Source organism: Phycodurus eques, chromosome 10 (genome assembly GCF_024500275.1).
Source record: "Phycodurus eques isolate BA_2022a chromosome 10, UOR_Pequ_1.1, whole genome shotgun sequence".
In the NCBI taxonomy this organism is placed as follows: domain Eukaryota; kingdom Metazoa; phylum Chordata; class Actinopteri; order Syngnathiformes; family Syngnathidae; genus Phycodurus; species Phycodurus eques.
The window spans coordinates 23,681,037-23,700,059 of NC_084534.1; the positions used below are offsets into that span (position 1 = coordinate 23,681,037).

The 19,023-nt window shown below is 40.3% G+C and overlaps 1 protein-coding gene, 1 long non-coding RNA gene and 1 pseudogene across 2 annotated transcripts; 1 reads left to right on the forward strand and 2 right to left on the reverse strand.

The window, feature by feature from the left end:
* Nucleotides 1-1,282: 1,282 nt before the first annotated feature.
* Nucleotides 1,283-13,868, reverse strand: gnb1b (guanine nucleotide binding protein (G protein), beta polypeptide 1b). The gene is made up of 11 exons (XM_061689077.1): nucleotides 13,633-13,868; nucleotides 8,745-8,853; nucleotides 8,624-8,662; nucleotides 6,958-7,064; nucleotides 6,763-6,826; nucleotides 6,340-6,502; nucleotides 5,070-5,136; nucleotides 4,792-4,993; nucleotides 4,221-4,437; nucleotides 3,369-3,484; nucleotides 1,283-3,068 (listed from the first exon to the last, which is right to left on the reverse strand). The coding sequence occupies exons 2-10, from the start codon at nucleotides 8,799-8,801 to the stop codon at nucleotides 3,378-3,380; spliced, it is 1,023 nt and encodes a 340-aa protein (XP_061545061.1). The 5' UTR covers nucleotides 8,802-8,853; nucleotides 13,633-13,868; the 3' UTR covers nucleotides 1,283-3,068; nucleotides 3,369-3,377.
* Nucleotides 13,869-15,137: 1,269 nt separating this feature from the next.
* Nucleotides 15,138-18,598, reverse strand: LOC133409283 (uncharacterized). The gene is made up of 3 exons (XR_009769381.1): nucleotides 18,515-18,598; nucleotides 17,730-17,887; nucleotides 15,138-15,209 (listed from the first exon to the last, which is right to left on the reverse strand). It is a non-coding gene; the product is annotated as an uncharacterized LOC133409283 (long non-coding RNA).
* LOC133409282 (calmodulin-like protein 6) lies at nucleotides 16,491-18,266 on the forward strand (annotated as a pseudogene).
* Nucleotides 18,599-19,023: the final 425 nt, after the last annotated feature.

Here is a 19,023-nt window from a genome sequence, read left to right on the forward strand (position 1 = left end):
AGCGGCCCTTTTAAACCTTTAACACGCTACTTAACTCCAGTTGTGCTGCCGCCGCGAACATGTTTTATAGTTTTAGTTAGTTTTGTTAGTTCCAGTGTTTTGTACCGTTGGACCACCCCGTTCTGAGTCCTGACATGGTACAATCCATACAGCGCTGCTCTTCTGTGATCCAGTATCAAGATGGCCGACCACCTGCATTGTTATGTTTTGTAAACAATACTCTTATTTGTGTTGGATTTATTCGCTGGCTGGGAAGATTCACAATTTTTTGACACCTCCCATATCAAATTGTACATATCAATTTTCATCTATGTTGGTTCCGTAACTGATACGCCTTTGATATTAAAACATTAGAATAAGAAAATAGTCCCAAAAGCATGGAGTGCTAGTGGTTAGTACGTCAGCCTCATAGTTCTGAGGTTTTGGGTTCGAATCTCAGGTACAGCCTTCTAGCTTGGGAGTTTGCATGTTCTCCCCTGGCTTGCTTCATCTGAAATTGAACTTGATTAAATTCATCCTCAGGAAATATTTTCACACAAACAAAAAGGCAGCAGGGTACCATGTTGTTAACAGGCCAGCCTCACAGTCGAGAAGTTTGGGTTCGAACCTGAAGGTTTCAGCTTCTCCCCGTGCTTGTGTGGATTTTCCCACATCCAACAACATGGTCAGGTTCATTAAAGACTCATCTACAGGGTGTAGAATGTGAGCACGAATGGATGGATGGATATAACAAAATACATAATACAAATACTCTTTAAAATCATGTACATGTAAATCACTCCCGACATACTGTATTTGTAAAAAAAAAAAAATGATGTAAATCTACACAATTTTCAAGGGTATGTGTGCCAATGACTTCACATAATACCTTTTATTTATAAAGAACTTTTCAGTACTCAAAATCCCCTTGCATATAAAGTAAAAAGCAATAGTGTGAGTGTGATAGTGTTTCGATATCACTTATGCTCACTAGGGTCTTGGGTGAGTGGGAGTCTGTCCCAGGCCCAGCTGACAGGGCAAGAGAAGGGGAGTCCACTCTGGACTGGTCAACTTAAAGCAGGGCACATAAACAAGCCTTCACAATCACATTCCCACCTGCTGTGTGGACAATCAATTTCATATTCAATGAACCAAACATGGATGTTTTGAGAATATGGGAGGAAGCCAAAGTACATGGAGAAAATGTTGATCCAAATTCAACTCAAGTAGACACGCTGCCTCAAATATATCATGCCAAATATTTTGAGTACACCCAAAAAAATAATAATCACCCACTACAAGATAACTCTCAAACAGCTTTTTATTACATCTTCAATCAATAACAGTACATTTTAGTACAGTATTTATCTTGCATCCAGCTCACCGTGGAACACCAACAGACTAAAAGGAAATACAAAAAAAAATAAAAAATAAAATGGAAAGCTACATAAGGGTGCAGAGCTCTATTATATTCATGGAAAGAGGGTGTGGGGAGTGGGGAATCCATCTGGAGTTGAATTGCATTTTCACTTGTGGCCACACAAAAATACATCACATTTATTGAAGTACATCATCGCAGAGAAAGGAAAAAGTGAGAATGTTACATTAACAAAAGTGCTTCTGTATACAGTGAAATGTCATTCAGATGTTCTGCTTTTTGAATTTAAGACCAAAACAAAAAAGATGTAATATGGACACTGTGAGAGAGTGTTTGTTCTCCTTGTTTGAAGAAGAGAAAAAGGCTTGCCAAGGATAGAATCATCACAATGATTGTTATATTCTTAAAAATTGGCATCAACAGAACTGGTAAGCATATTTGACACTAGGTATGCAGTCTCTTGCTCACTCTGTTGCATAGCATTACCAGTTATTAGTATGCAGAGCCGGTGCCCTAAAAATGACTTGGATTAGGTTCAATCAATCAGGTCAATTCTCCTTTTTATAAACCAAAATGAAAAAAAATGCAGGAAGTTTTTTTCTTCTCGTATTTATTATTTTCACACCACTGAAAGCAAGTCTACAGCATGCACATCTAAATTAAGTCGTGTCAGACAAAATTAAATGTCTAAACTTAAAAACAGATCATTATTTTTTATCCAGACATTGATTTTTTTTTTTTTGTGTACATTTCATTCACAGAGTTGGAACTGCAGTCCCAAGCAAAGGAAGTGTCTATTTAGTCAGGTGAGGTGTTTCACTAAAAAAAGTGGATACTAAACACAAGACCCTAACCCTCCCTAATCTACGTCATAAAATCCAACTACTGCCCCAGACAACCTCAGCACCTTCCTTGCTACACCGTCTCATCCCACCCAAATTCAAAGGCATTTACAAGAATTAAGGGGGAGTTATAACTGGACAAAGTTACTCGTAAGAACTCAATTTTGTACTGGAATGAGCATTCATAACTTATAGCATGTGCTTGGTTAGTTAACATTGTATTAGTTGAGAGGCAAAGCTTCTTCATGTGCAAAAGGCTGTGATGAGAAAAACAAAAGAAACAGCTAGTATATAAATACAGACATTTTGGAAAAGCTGCTCGTGTAATATGATCGAAGCTTTTTTTTTGTTTGTTTAACTTCTGCATGTTTTTATCTCTCATCGCTCATACGTGATTTAACTGGATTAGAAAGGACAAGCTTTCATTCAAACATGTCTAAAACTACTAAAGAAATACAACCCAAAAAAAAAAGAAAGCCATTGAGAGTAACAAACCGTCAGAATAGATTTCTTAAAAAAAAGTTAAATAATTTGTACAATTACACGCCAACATTTGCTTTCAAGACACACACGTTTAAATGGGATGATAGTGTTTTTCCCCCTCTTTCTTTCTCTCTCTCTCTCTTTCTTTCAAGGTAACATGAAATGGTCCGAGAAGGAATGCACAAGTTTCTGATTTGATACCACAGGAGATCCTTTCTTTAATTAGGTGATAAGACAATTGTGCTCTTCTTTGTGTAGGAAGGATTGGTTTTCCCTTCGACATTTTTTGTGGTGTCCAAGTCAGTTTTAAACAGTGTTGAAGAAGATGCTGTGAACATTCTGAAGTTGTAATGGTCTTCCAGTCGGCTTTGGAGTTAAAAGGACATCTGGGGATCAAAGACGAGAGGCAATTGTAAAACAACGCCTTTTGATCCAGATTGTACAGGATCCTCGGTTTATGACAGTGTGCTGTAGTCACTGACGTACACTAACACAGTTGTGAAGTTAGAATCACAGCTAATATTTGTATGAAAAACACTTCAACATAAACCTGAACTGCATTTACCATGCAGGCGTCTATTGGAAAGAGATGCTTATTTGTTTCACGGCGTAGCGATTAAGATTCTGCTGCTGCCATTTGATCAGTCACCATACTTTTTGGTATTAGTGAATGGGGGTGTGATTACCTTCAGGCTTCAATTCCAGATCTTCAGGAAGCTGTCCCAGGATCCTGTGGCAACCGCCATGCCATCATCAGTCACACCCAGGCAGCTCACTCGGTTGTCATGACCAGCCAACACACCTGGAATGGTAAATAATAAAAAAAAAAAAAAAAAAACTGAAATATTATGGAAAATTGACTTTTAAATGGCTTATATACAAATAGTTGGGTCTATTAGGCAAGTACAGTCGACCCACAAATATTTACAGATTTGTTTTTTGTTGGAATATACGAAATCCCCACTTAACCAATTTTTTTCCCGCCGTTCCCGGTCAGGCCCTATCTCCTAAATAAAAAATAACATCCATCCGTTTTCTGTACCGGTTAACCTCACTAGGGTCGCGGGCGTGCTGGAGCCTATCCCAGCTATCTTTGGATGAGAAGCGGGGTACACCCTGAACTGGTCACCAACCGATCGCAGGGCACATAAACAAACAACCATTCGCACTCACATTCACACCTACGGGCAATTTAGAGTCTTCAATCAACCTACCATGCATGTTATTGGAATGTGGGAGGAAACCGGAGTACCCAGAGAAAACCTACGCAAGCATGGGGAGAACATGCAAACTCCACACAGGCGGGGCCGGGATTTGAACCCAAGTCCTCAGAACTGTGAGGCAGATGTGCTTACGAGTTGTTCACCGTGCCGCCATAAAAAATAGCATAGTACATAATTTTACATGAGCATTTAAAAAAAAAAAAAAAAAGGCAAGTCAATTTTCAGAATTAAATGTAGTCTTTGGGCAAAAAAGTTTGCTGACCCCTTTACAAGTTGTAGAAATCAGAAATGACTGCTGTTGACGATTGGACTCACCAGCACGGTCGGCCTTTAGTGTGTCCCACACGTTGCAGTTGAAATCGTCATATCCGGCCAGGAGGAGACGGCCACTCTTGGAGAACGCCACTGAGGTGATGCCGCAGATGATGTTGTCGTGAGAGTAGATCATCAATTCCTGATCGGCGCGCAGGTCAAACAGCCTGCAGGTGGCGTCGTCCGAGCCGGTGGCAAAGGCGTTGCCGTTGGGGAAGAACTGGAACCAAAAACATGACAAACCCTTAGTACGTCACAAGATACACTACTTTTAAAAATGTTAGAGGTAATTCGGCTTGCAGGTGAAAATTCACAATGAACCGAAAATGCGCTGTAACCTTTACATATGAACTTGATTTTTTTTAACCTTCTCTAAACTTTACAATTCACAGGTCCAACAGTTCATTGTTTCAGTACGTTTTGCACAACTTACCATTTTCTAACAAGGACCTGAACAGCAATACAGTATAACAGTGTAATATAGGTTCATCCGTGAAAAAATTCACTCGTAGGCAGAACATCCCTAACGTTTGAGTAGTCTAAGTTACTCATCCAAAAATGCACGTTGACTTACACAGATGGCATTGATGTCAGACTCATGACCAGTGAAGGTCTGTCTGCACATGCCCTCTCGCACATCCCAGAGTTTGGCCGAAGCGTCGCAAGCACCGGAGACAAATAACCGGGAGTCTGGGGCCAGAGAGAGGCTCATGACGTCACCTGTGTGCCCGGCGAACGTGGTTGTCTGCTGGCCGGTTTCAATATCCCAAAGTGCACTGTCACGTGGCAAATACATGTTATAAGCCAGGGCATTTGAAAAACGCCTTAACAAAACACTCTGCTTTTCCTTACCAGGTGGTGTCTCCCGAGCTCGTAACAATCTGGTTGTCATCAAGAAAACGACAGCAGGAAAGGTATCCTAAAATGGAGGCACGTGCCAGGTCAGTCTAAATATTTGTTCTACATACACACTTGTCTTGACTGCACTGCCATTTTTAAAACGTAGCACTACTTAACCTTCTTTCTCCGTTTGCTTCTCAAGGACAGAAATAATGGTCTGGGGTTTATTTGACCAGTTATCCAAATACTCAAAATAAACTGTTTGTAGCTCATTATTAAGCCAATTGCCCACTATTTCAAGTTAATGTTTAGTGCAATGTTGTCTTTTGCCTCTTCAATTAAAATTTTCTTGAAAAGAGAGAGCACAAAACTTTTCAAAGTGTAGATTGGAAAGGCCTACATTTAACATACAATAATTGTATAATGTCATTATAAAATTATAATGACATTATAATAATTTTACATGTCATTGATTTCTTTAAAATTATATTTTTTATTTTTGCTGAGTGACGTTGAGAATTATGCCTCTTTTCTCGGTCAAATTATCCCACTGACTTGAAATCAAGAACTCACAAAGATATGTAATGAAGTACTGATTTTAAACAAGAAATGAATTTTTAAAAAAGTATTCAGCCAAGCAGAAGTTTCATACCGAAAAATTACTTTGAAACATTTTTCTAAAGCTTAAAATGGGTGATGGATCAATTTGATCCATGACATAATAGGAGGGTCAAAAGAGTCGTAGAGTCAAAGTTACTGTTTAATTATTAATTTTAAGCCAAGCAGAAGAAATTTCACAGTGGAAAAACTACTTTTAACTGTGTTTTGCAACTTTAAAGTAGGTAATGGGTCAATTTGACCCGCCACACATCAGGGGGGCTAATAAAGATGGAAGTTCCTTGTTAGCTATCTTTTAAGCCAAGCAGAAGCACAAGCTGAAAAACTACTTTTAACTCCTTATTCATATCTACAGTAACTTGCAAATCAATAAATTTGACCTGTAACATAAAAGTAGGGTTAAGAGTTGTAGAAAAATATGAAATTACTTATTATATCAGTTTTAAGACAAGCAGAAGACATTTCATTCCCAGAAAACACTCTAAAATGGGTATTTGACCCACAACATAGAGGGCTAAAAGAGACAGAAAAAAATAAAATTGATTTTTGAACTTGAAAATGGGTCAATTTAACCCGCAACATAACTTGCTTAAACGAGTTATGTAAAATAGGTTTTAAAGTTGTAAGCATGACTGCTGCACTCAAACATGTCCAAAGTCAATACCTGTATGTCCGGCCAGCTCACGGCTCACGCGTACGTTGCCCTCACGGGTTTTCAGGTTGTAAATGGAGCAGATGTTGTCTAAGCCGCCGCAGGCAACGTAATTTCCTGAAGGTGCATACGCGCACGTCATGACCCAGGAAGAACGAAGTGGAATGGCATGGACCTACAACGGGAGTTGAAAACATGTTTAAAATACAAAACCTTCCCCCAACAGACGACTTTTATTACATCTGGCAGCTCAAGACAACGTGATACACCAAGCTTAAACTATTGCCAGACACGCGGTATTGGAGCTAATTCCAATTGCATATTCAACAAGTTTAGTTATTTGGCTAAATTCATTGGCATGTGACTGTTTCTAACATGTGGCCCTGGTGCACCATTGTGCTGCTTATGCTGGATGGAATCATAAAAATGACTTGCCTTATTTGTGGTATAGCTGTCCCAAATAATTAGTTTGCCATCCTGAGAGGCACTGACCAAGAGCCTGAAAGACATTTATACAAATATTGCATCATAATACTTTTTTATTTTTAATCACCTTCATCATACACATTGTTAGTGTCATGGCACCCATACAAGATTGGACATAAAACCAGAGTGTGCCATTATGTTTACCTGGAATCTGTGCCCCAGTGCATGGCATAGATTTTGGCCAGATGACCCCGCAGTGTTCGTCTTGTACGCATCTGAATTCGCCCGACGGGGTCAATGTTAGCCGTGATCTGAAAAACATGATGCCATCATCCCCTTTGTTTTTTTAGCATAAGAAATAACCAGTATTCTTTTGTTAAAGGTGAAGTGCACAGCTGACTGCAAAGTCTCCACTGAATGGGGTTTCCCATGATTGGGTAGTGGGGAAAAAAAATTATGGGAACGCCCGCAGATACAATTAATTAACTAATTTGTACACTAGTAAGCAACAAAAACAGAGATGACAGCAGCTTTTCTTGTGACTGACCAATCAGAGAAGACTGTATTGTCCACAGTGACATCATATTGTCTTTACAAGACCGTGTTTGCACGCTCACAGGAGATGCTCAAAAATTAATTTGTGCTCAATTTTGAAAAAATAATAAAGATAAGAATAAAATCCTTGTGATCAGAACCTGCTTAATCTCTAGCCTTTGTCTCTTGTTAAGATTTGGACAATCTTGCATCTCCAAAAGACTTGGATGAACTTTTGATCTTTGAAGAAAACAAATTTTGACACGGAAAGCCTATTTACACTTTAGTGAAGCGTCAGAGTCTTGATTACGGTGTTGGATGCAGAGGTTGGGACCCCGATTTTATCAGGCCCTGCCAGCCTGACCTCGGCAGTTTCCCGAAATCAACGGTTTTTGATCTCGGAGGTAAATTACTATATTAACAACAGAGCAACTGTGTGCTCTGAAGCAATGCCATGCAATCTACACGGCTGTATGCCCCTGTTAAAGCTGAAATACATGTCTTAATTCTGTTGAAGGTTTTTTTTTTGTTTTTCTTTTAATAAGATGTAGTACTTGCACGTGTGTTCTACTGGTTTTCATAATGTATGAGGAGCAGGGTCCTAAATGCAACATTTCTTGTCATTTGGCACTCTAGCAATAATATAGAGTTGAGCTGATCTGTGCAGCAAAACGCAATCCAGTGTGAGCTCGGGGAAAATTTATCAGTCGGTGATGGGTGCTGCTGTGTGGGTCAGAGAGGCCATTCAACTATTTATCACCTTTCTAAAGCAGGGTACACCCATACTGATAATTGGGATGAATTTTAGCATTTCCCTCTGACCGACCCTTCCAATCAAAATCAGCAAAGCCCCAAATAAATTATCTGGAGCGATCATATGTGGTGTGTTTTTCTCTCACCGGTCTATTAAGAAAAGTGTCGTGGTTGACAATTGTAAATGTTAAACTTGCATTATTGTGTGTGGTCAATACAGAGTTGGGACTCTGTGATTGTGGTGTGAGACAGAACGATATCCAATTATGAAAAGAGTGTTTGTATAAAATGCAATAGATAGTTTAGTTATCGAATAATCTAATTGGATTTTTTTCAGAATAGTACAAGGAATAATGATTCGATTCTGATTCGCTAGTCATTCGGTACTGTCAATGCGAACGGGGATTTAAACTGCAAGTCCATACCCTAATACAGACCATATGGGAAGTAAGCACATGCGGTGATTGTGTGCCCCCCCCCCACCCCCCCAACCTCATCATGCATATAATCTTTTACATTTTCAAAATCGGTTCAGATGTTAAAAATTGCCGTGGTCCCTAGAAATGATGAGGTCGGGGTTTACCTGTGATAGAGTGGCATCGGCACATGCTTTCCTGGCATCCTGTTGAGAAGAAAAATAAATTCTTATTCAGACCGTGCCCATTTCATTAGCGTTATACAGCGAAAAGAAGTACGAGACTCACTCTGATCTGATTTTTTAGCTGCTCGGCCTCTTGCCGTAACTGGTCCAGTTCACTCATTTTACTCCTCTTTTTCGGTTACCTCTCTCCAGCTATTGGGGCACTTGATAATCTACGAAAAAAAAGTGGAATAGAGAAGCCTTTTAATTCATACATAAACATAGTAAAGCAAAATGGCTCTTAAAACCGGACAAACCCTTTACAGGCCCGAGAATCTGATGCAAGGACAACGCGTACAGTTCGCACGTCAACCTTATTTTCCCATCTCAATGTCACGGCATAATCCCGACACGCAAGTCAGACAAATCCCGTTGAGACATGACATTCCACTTGTAGCGAAATGTAGCCGTCATCCATCTGAGCACAATCCCGGGGATACTCCCAATGTGTGCCAAGTAATCAATAACCCACTTATAATAGGTAGACACAAGGAATCAGTTGGAACCAATAAGGAACCAAAATGCACCACGCAAGTGCGTGGTGCATTTTTTACTCTTTAACATGCAATACAGGAAGAATTCAGCATTGAACCGTTAGTCTGAAAGAACCAGTTGGAGTAATAAAGACCAATCTTTGCCAAGGTAGCAGAACAAACATGGCGACAACACGACTGCGAGGCGAGCAACATTTTGCACGCTTGGATCGATCATATTAATTATTCAAAGAGAAGTACTTTAGGCGGGAGATGACATTTAAGTGTTTTGAAATGGTGCTGGACTATTCGGCTCTAGTTCGGAAACAAGTCTGACAACAGCCAGAAAACAATAGCTGCAGGAGGTGAGAATGGTCAAAACTTAACAATTTGGGTGACCAAATTGTACATCAATCTTCCACATGGTTAGTAAGAAGTAGAAATGGTCACAATTCCACATCAAAATCAAATGATTTCTTCCTGGGCTCTGCCCAAGCACCTACGCTAATCAGTTGTGATTTATTAATATATTTTTTTATTAATTCAGCTAACAAGCAAATAAGCCAACCCACTTTAGAAGAGGTAACAACCTAAGTAATACGAAAAAATTTGATCCAAATTACCTTAACTGGCACAACTGACTAAAAAGGAATTACCCCATTACAACAAACCACTGATAACCAAGCAACCTGTCACCTTACCTGTAGTGTCAATGAGTAATGCTTGACATTTCAGGACAACATTTAAGAGTTTTGTGGCCCATGTTGAGTCTCTGATTGGTCGGCCTGTGTGGAGTTTGCATGTTCTCCCCGTGTCTGCGTGGGTTTTCTCCGGGCACTCCGGTTTCCTCCCACATCCCAAAAACATGCATGGTAGGTTAATTGAAGACGCCAAATTGCCCGTAGGTGTGAATGTGAGTGTGAAAGGTTGTTTGTTTATGTGTGCCCTGTGATTGGCTGGCAACTAGTTCAGGGTGTACTCCGCCTCCTGCCCGAAGATAGCTGGGATAGGCTCCAGCACTCCCGCGACCCTTGTGAGGATAAGGGGCTAAGAAAATGGATCGATGAATTTAAATCCCACCCATGATCTAATGCCAATTCAAGCTAGACTGTCAATGGGGTTTTCATTCACTGTTAAGCATTAAACTAGCGATTTCTCAAACAATCATGTGCGTCTTGTATTTTATTTAATGTGTGTAATTATTTTTGTTGCATTTAGTTTAACAGTAAACTACACCTAGGGTGTCATTGCAGTTTCAATCAAGCTCAGAGAGGGCAGAAACACTGTTTGTGTGCGAGTGTAACGCTCACGCACACAGTCTGCATGTCACTTTCAGTCACTTGTACGGGTACTAAAAATACCCCGAAATTACATTGTTTAATATAAAATGAAGCTATTACAGTTTCATTTGGCAAGATCGGGTTGGATTATTTCATGACATTCAAAATGTTAGGAAATTAATAAAACCGAACTTCTCCAAACCAAAATTTCGATCACGTGATCAGATCGGGACATCCCTAATAATGATATTAATAATTATATTCATCTAGAATGCACAATGGCCACAATAACAGCCATCGTCACATTTCTATCAATATCTGGAAGTGTTTACATTTTCAAATTATCACTTCTACAACACTCCTTGGAAATCACAATGTCGCAACACGGGGTCTTCTTTTTTTTTTTTTTTTTTTACCTGATTGAGTATTTTGCGTTGTGCTCTTGCAGTTATCTTTACAGGGCGACCACTCCTTGGAAGAGAAGCAACAATGCTTAAATTTATCCATTTAAGGACAATTTGTCTAACCATGGACAAACAACTTTATACCAGTCATCAATTCTTAATCGTACGTCTTCTGAGAGCTCTTTTGAGCGAGGGATGGTTCACGTCAGGCAATGCTCCTCTACAAGTCATTTTTGTTTTCTAGTGGCCATAGCAGCTATCTTGTCTCATTGATTGGACTACAGGTTGGCTCATACCCGACTGATTATCTCTTGGAGAATCCGTAACCGAGAAGTTCACTTACTCTATCCTCCATGTCCTGTGTATGTTTGTTATTTTCAATGAAAATATAATAGTGTGGTATTAGTATAAGCAGACTCCGTTTGTTTATTCATGTGATTTAGATGATGATCAGACTAGATTTTATGACCAATTTATGCAGAAATTTAAGATATTTTAAAGCCTTCACAGACCTTTTACTCCAACTTTATACATCAAAATAAATGCCCTGGAAAAAGGTACATAAAACAAAGCAAGTGGTGGCCTAAGACTTTTTGCACAGTACTGTGTACAGAAATATATTATTTCCCCATTGACCTCTGTGGATGCTTGCACTTCGTCTCCCTCATCACTTCTCCTTTCCCAAGCGCCTGATCAGGGTCAGCTGACTGCCTGATAAACAATGAGCGCTGGTAAACAGCCTGGAGTTGGGAGCTCGCTGGCTGCTCTGCGATCGCCTCTCCAGTTTAAATGTGTTTGGCTCAGTGACTAAGCGGTACAAATGTCATGTCACAGTGTTAAACAATGATAACGTTTAAATGAGTTGAAGCTGGATCACAAAGCTGTGGGGCTTGGGGGGGCGGGGTCCATGACCAGCAATATCATCATCGTGCAAAATCCTTAATCCCAAAGAGCTCAAATCCTTAGTCAAAGAGTGTGTAATCCTATCCATGTCCACTAACACAAAACAGCTGGCAAAGCCAAGCAGGGCAATGGAAATATGCTTTTCCATTAATAAAAAGGATGAGTTTAATCCTAATTCTTTTACACCCAACCTACTTATGACAATTGCCTGGATTTGGTCACAGATAATCCAGCCATCACATCATTTCCACGTTGTGCCCACCCTTTAAAAAAAATAAAAATCTCTATCAATCAATGTCAGTTCAGATATTGTCGCTGTCTGTGCAACAACAGGCACTTTTATCACTGTGCAGTTAACCAAACAATGACAGTTGAACTAAGCCCCGGGGTGTGCACTACAGTGATTTACCTACAACTGTGATTGTTTGCGTTGTATTTGCATACCTGCAGGATAGCTGTCCATTCTAATTTGTCAAGATCAGGCGAACTACATCAATAAACCAGAGTATTTAGCAAAATAAGTTTGAGGTTGTACTTTAAATGACACACGGTTGCAGTGCTATCCTACTTAAAGTGCTAAGAGAGAATATGCAGCGAAACGCCATCTTGCCTTCCCCCTGACTGTATGTCCGCTAGTTAGCTTAGCATGAAGCTCGTTGTAAATGGGGAGGCCTCAGGCAGGGCAGCACTGCAGCTACGACTCCCATCGTTCCAATTCACCTCGACATACGTTTCACTTTGGATTTTTGTTGTTGTTGTTGGTGGTTGGGTTGGGGGGCTTAGTATACGCTCCAATTCGAACGTATTTATATGTAAAAAATATATCGCTTCCCGTTCTTCCGCAATTACAGCGACTTGCCTTTAAAAGCTAGTGAAGGGAGGAGACACTTCTTTGAAAAGGTTCTGGCGAGGCCATTGGCCCTGCACAAATCCTCTTACTTGCACACTAAACAATCTCGTTAAAGCACACGGCGTCCATTTGATTCGATTACGACCGTCGCGGTGCTTATTTGCGGGTCTCCACGAAATGTGCAAGGTCGGCGGGGCTGGCCGGCGAATACGGACGGCCCTGCCTTTGCCTTCCACCAAGCGGAGCACACTACCACTTCACTTATATCTCCTAATTTTTTCTTTTTTTTTCTTCTTGAAAGAGTACTTGAACTTATTAAAACAGAGTTTAAAAGCGTTGAGTTGCATCCGAGATGCTAATTTCTAACATAGAAAAGGGTGTTAACGCCGCAACTCACATTCATTACGCCTCGAAGGATTTCCAATGATACACACCGCTCCAATTTGTGCATTTAACTACTCGTAATTATTACCAATTATGGACCATACACGATTATTTATACTACCCAAGCCTACCCCTGTCCAGTCGTCGCCAACTCTGTGCATATATATTTTATATTTATATATGCATGTATATAAAATACACGCACTGACACAAGAATCACTGAATTGCAAACATCAGTCTTGAATAGTTAACACTGTAATGTAAATTTACCTACGTGTAATTTGGATTATTCTTATAGGGTTTATTAGGTGTTGTGAGGGGAAAACAAACAAAAAAAGGCCGGAGAGTTGAGCCCACGGTTCGGCCATGGGTGACACCGAAGCAGGGCTGGTTAACGGTACACTCCAGAATTTAAAGCCCCCAAAACTATGAAATGTTGCCTCATTTACGCCTATTTACACATCTTATACAGCCATATTGGTCTTTGTTGCTACTTTAGGGCGCTTATCATGAAATGGCAGCTGACTTAAATGGCTAAGAGGCTAAAGCTAGCGCTACCCCACCCCCGAGCGGCTTAATTCGGCCAGAATACCCAACCCCATTCGGGATGAGAAAGGGGTCAACAAAACAGCAGTAGAGTCGCTTTATTCCACCTTACCTGAATCAATGTGTTTTGGGGCATTGACCGGGAAACCAGACGAGCCCACGAAAATCAGCGAAGAGCCCCCACACCGCTAGCTCAAGAACTAGCCAGCCCCAGCTAGCGTCGCTTTGCCGAGGAAGCAGCGAGCCCAACAGTCGACCAACCGGAGATGAGGGAGGGAGGAGGGAGAAAAGAGGGGGGAATCACACCCACAAGCCTCGTACACCACAAAGGCAGATCCCCCCCACCCACCCCCCCAAAAAAAAAAAAATAAAAGGGCGAAGATTACAAATTCTCTAGCAGTAGTTCACCACTATAACCTACCGTCCCACACCACCCCTCCCCCCGCCACTACGCCGAAGAGAACATGTGCCCTTTGCCTAAGAAGAAGCACTCTCGTCCGGCCATCGAACGTCGAGATGGGCGCGGTGACCCTGCAGTCATCGCTGGGAAACCCCACGCTGCATCAAGCAAAGCAACCAGCCTCCACTGGTAGTGCCTGTTAGCTCAAAATCTGACTAATTTCTATTATGGAACGCGAATAAAGGTTTTATTTGACAAACCTTCACCAATAAGTTGTTTTAACTCACTATTGTTACCTCCAAATGAATTTTGACAGTGACAGTTAACAGGGTTTCCTCGGTTTACGACGGTGCTTACTACGACACTTATGTGACGCTAATTTGTACGCAGGTCGGTACACCTCGTAGTCTGACTCAAGTTAAAGGTTTGTATAACTAAAAAAACGGTGTTTTAACTGTCGTTTTTCGTTTTCCTTAATATATGTAATTCACATATAGGCCTAAGAGGTGTGTCAGAAAAATTCAAGGACTGGTGTCACAAAAGATATACGGGAACTATGAGTTTTCCCCTTCAATTTTGGCCATATGATCAAGTCGAACATGGAGATCCTTCTGCGTTTTCTTCGTTCAGTGTGCGAGAAGAGGTAACAGGACAACTCGTGGCTGCTTCACCATGACACGTTTACTTGCCTTGAGCATTTGACAGTTCCTGGCCGAGAAGAACATCCGACTTGGCGCTGCGTGAATAAGAAAAAAAATACAATTTTAATCCTCATTCCCAAGCACAAGAGGATCATCAAGGGGACCCGTTTTGATGATGTGAATGACCAATGTGGCTGTGAAAGAGCTGCGGAGGATCCCAGAAGAATCCTTCCAGAAGTGCATGAATGTGGGGCAGAGAAAGTAGTGGAAATTTGTACTTTGGATGTAAAAAATAGCTTTTGTGACACCACTCCTGGAACCTTTGTGACACGCCACATCCAACGAAAATGGTTCAGCTCCCCTGAATGCAATGAAATGGTTAGTACAGAGCATGGCTAAATGTTTTAGATACAGTTAAAAAAAATTGTTTAAAAGGGTAGCATGTCTGCCTTACAATGCCGCCCTATGGGGGGCACAAGCCAGTGCAAACTGTAGGCCGGTCCCAAGCCCGGATAAAGGCAGAGGGTTGCGTCAGGAAGGGCATCCGGCTTAAAACTTTGCCAAACAAATATGAGCGTTCATCCAAAGAATTCCATACCAGATCAGTCGTGGCCCGGGGTAACAACGTCCGCCACCGGCGCTGTCAACCTGCAAGGGCGCAAGGTGGTCTGAATACTTTCCGTCCCCACTGTATCTTGTTTTACAATAATACTGAGCTATATTTATAAATTCTTATGTACCTATGAATGAGAAAGTAAATCGTGGAGAGTCTCTGTCATGGAAATGCTTGAGTATGAATGGACACAACAGCCTCTGAAAGATCCTCTCCTTTTTTTCCATTCTCATTTTCTCTCTTTGTATTATTATAGCTACAGCGGCCATAGCAAACCTCTTCCTTGACAATTGAGCCATGTTGTTTGTGGTTCAATAAAAATAATAAATAGACTACAGTACACGTGGCACCTCAAAAATGTTGTTTTCCGCTAAGAACAACAGGGGCGCAATTTTTTCCATTGCAGTGGTTATATGCACGAGCGTCAGTCGCCTGATGTGCGACGATGACTCGTATTTTTTACGAGATTGTGCAGTTCAGTCGCTTCCAGCCACGTTATTTCTTCGTCCATTCCTCTTTCTCAGTAATGCCTCTCAGAGGTCAGTTAGATATTGTTATGTGTGAGGTGTGCCATGTTGGTTGTCCGGAGTACACCACACAGTATAGTAGTAGTATGTACACAATTGCCCATTTCCCCCTTACCATGCTTGGGGTTTGTCACATCTTAAATATGGGTTAATATGTTAAAAATCACTTTAGCAGAGGTTTGTTCTTTGTTGTAAAGTCTCTGTGTTTATGTAGAATTTGATCTGCTTCATTTGGGCTGAAGTAACATGAGAAGTGACCCCATTAACCTTACTTTTGAGCAAGTACTTAAATCTTAAAAGGTAAATGACATATTTTGTCAAACCTCCTGAGTGAAATCTTGATTGTTTCAAATCCATTGTGGTGGTGTACTATATAAAGGCAAAACAATAATTGCTCAAATACTTACATACCTGCTAGAACTAACTGCTGAGATTTGTGGCTTCTCCCATTGGGTAACAAATAGAAAATTGTCAACGGTCCAATTGCAACGTTGGAAATAACTTCTTATCATAGCCTCTCCCTTATTAGGTTATGTGCTTTTGTAAGCCCTGCGGGAACACCTGGTCGTGGCCTATCGGAATCTAATTGAGTATCCAAATGTTTTCTCATGGGTGTTTAATGGGTCTGTCCTCTAAAAGCCTTTAAACGGTCTTGAAGCCAGCACTCCCCAACTCTGGGGACATACTATTAGAAGTAATGAGTCGAAGGCATCTCTAATCATCCAGCATGCTTTGTTAGTCCACACTGTGCTTGTCTTCAGCCTAGGGTGTGTTTTTGTGCACTACCAGAAATATGGTGAGTACACCTTTTGAATACTTAATCTTTAATTATTTTAAAAAATGAAATCATTTGATTCCCTCACAGGTCAGAAATTTAAGCCCGGAGCAGATTGCCGAGTACAAACACGTGTTTGAAATGTTTGACGAAGAGGAAAGCGGTGAAGTGAAGACAAAGGAGCTGGAGAGGCTGATCAGTTTAATGGGACTCAACCCGACAAAGTGAGAGCTCGGCCAGATGGCCGAGGATGTGGACAAAGACGGTGAGTGAAAAGCTGAACACAACAATGGAAAATAAACTATATTTAAAATCAACACAAATTGCCCTTTTGACCTAATAATTACATGCACAGTTTTAGAGCATAACTTTACTGTGTACAGTTCAATGACTCCGGTAAAGTTGGCAATAAGCTCTATGTTTATTTTCTCTAAGCTTCTTGATACAAGAAGCTAATTAAGTTTGAGGAGTATTTATTCATGGTAATTGTGAGCCTAATATGTCATCCATCCATTTTCTATGGCACTTGTCCTCTTTAGGGTGACAGGTGAGTTGAAGCCTATCCCAGCTGACTTGCAACTGCGACGTTGCGGCTGCACTGGTGCAGGCGCTTCGAAGAGTTACGTAAACAGCAGCTTATAAAGAATATATGCGCATTTAAAATAGAACAGAACATTTTGACATCTTGGAATTGGTTCCCCTTTAACACATTCACTGCCATTGACGGCTTTAGAAGTCAAATATCCATGTTAACTGGGAAGGCTGGCAGTGAATAAGTTAATGTGGTGTTTAAAATGCATGCATATAAGATCATGAGGAATTTATCACATTTTCTGCATAGTCTGCCTCTTTAGTTCCAAAGAAGCTTCGTAGTCATAAAACATGCAACACTTTCTGAGAAAGTACATTTCTCGAAATACAATTAGAGAACCGGATATCGCTCATTGTGTTGTGCCTTTCTGAGGGCTGCAAGTCTCCACGTGAATCACTAGGTGGCAGTATTTTACCAAATGTTCCCTGTTTTGAACCATGTACTTCACCCACTTATGTGGCGACAATAAATAATCATAATATTGCATATGACTGGTTTTATGCCTATTTCAGTTCAAATACAGAGTCAAAATAAATTGGAAAAGTTGAATTCGATGTGTTTACATATCCTAAAATATATCATTTTAGTTCTAGTTATTCGGACCGCATCTAAGATCCTCGATTTTGTCATTTTTGCACATTTTGTCTAAATTGATATTTACCGTGCTGGTGTGTCCTCATGCAACTTTATTTTTTCATCACATGCTTTTCATTTCAGGTAAATGGTGTCTTCAACTGTGACAGCTTCCTGGGTTCGATGGCGCTGTACCACGGAGAGAAGCAACAACCAGGACGCCAAACTGCGAGCAGCTTTTGAAGTCTTTGACAAAGAAGCAAAGCGATACATTGACTGCAATACACTCAAGTTAGGATAACATGAAATAATCCTGTTTAGAAAAAAGGCCTGAAATGTTTTTATATCAATTGATATTTCACTATGAGAGGGTGGACGTGTTAAGCTTGACAACATCGAGATGAAAATAACAAAACATAAGTGTACATATTTACTCTGTCTGCAACTATCCAGTGTTTCAGCCTCCATTGAAGAAAAACAAAATGATGTTTGTAATATTACTGCAAACATCAGTGGGTTTCTTAAAACTGTAGTTACCCCATGATGACAGGGTGGACACCAATTTCAGGGACACATGCAAAATGTTCAATATGATCATGAAGACATACATGATCAAAATAAATCATTTGACCAAATAATGTGTAGTGGACTATAAAACAATGTACTTTTCATTTAACGATTTATTACACACACTGTAGTTAGCAGAGCAGTGTGTGGGACATGCCAAAACCACGTTCACCCAATGGAAAAAAAAGGTATAAAATGAAGGAAACACATCTTTAGAGACTTATCGTTGCATTGATTTGTGTGCAAAATATTTGGCCACTTACAATAACTATAACAAATATTTGTGTGCCAAGCAAAAAAACTTACCTGTCAACCCAGTGAGGGCGGTGGGTGGCTGGACTGTGACCGTATCTGCATAGAACACTGCCGTTAAATATCTTTACCTTTGTTTTGTCTCGAGAGCTGTCCAATTCCTTTTTGAATTTTTTTTTTTAATAAACTTTTGTTGCTAACTGACATTAAATCATCTGGCCAAGAAACAAAAATAGTCTCCTTTTTTGAGAGGCTGCTGTATGCGGCAGCTTGAGTGGGAGTGCAAGCCCAATGATTGTCACAGTCTTTGGTCACGCTTTCCGTCTCTACAGTCTCTGATTGGCTAATTTTGTCGTGGCATGACAAACTCTAAAAAATAATCATTTCAATTCAATTAGAGGCATTAGATGGGACAAGAGAGGGATTATTTTTCAAAAGATCATTTTAATAACATTCTAGTGTCAGGTCATACAGAATATATACGACAAGAAGTTTTACTATTATTATTATTATTTTTGAAAACTGCAAACAATTATTATAATAATAATCAGAAATTAAATGGT

Excerpts from the sequence above, each read along its gene's own strand:
- gnb1b (XM_061689077.1), bottom strand. The coding sequence starts at position 8,801 with ATGAGTGAACTGGACCAGTTACGGCAAGAGGCCGAGCAGCTAAAAAAT. Across the intron at positions 4,994-5,069 it reads AGCTCGGGAGACACCACCTG|TGCACTTTGGGATATTGAAA; the intron begins GTAAGGAAAAGC and ends GCCACGTGACAG. Across the intron at positions 4,438-4,791 it reads CTGACATCAATGCCATCTGT|TTCTTCCCCAACGGCAACGC; the intron begins GTAAGTCAACGT and ends TTTTGGTTCCAG.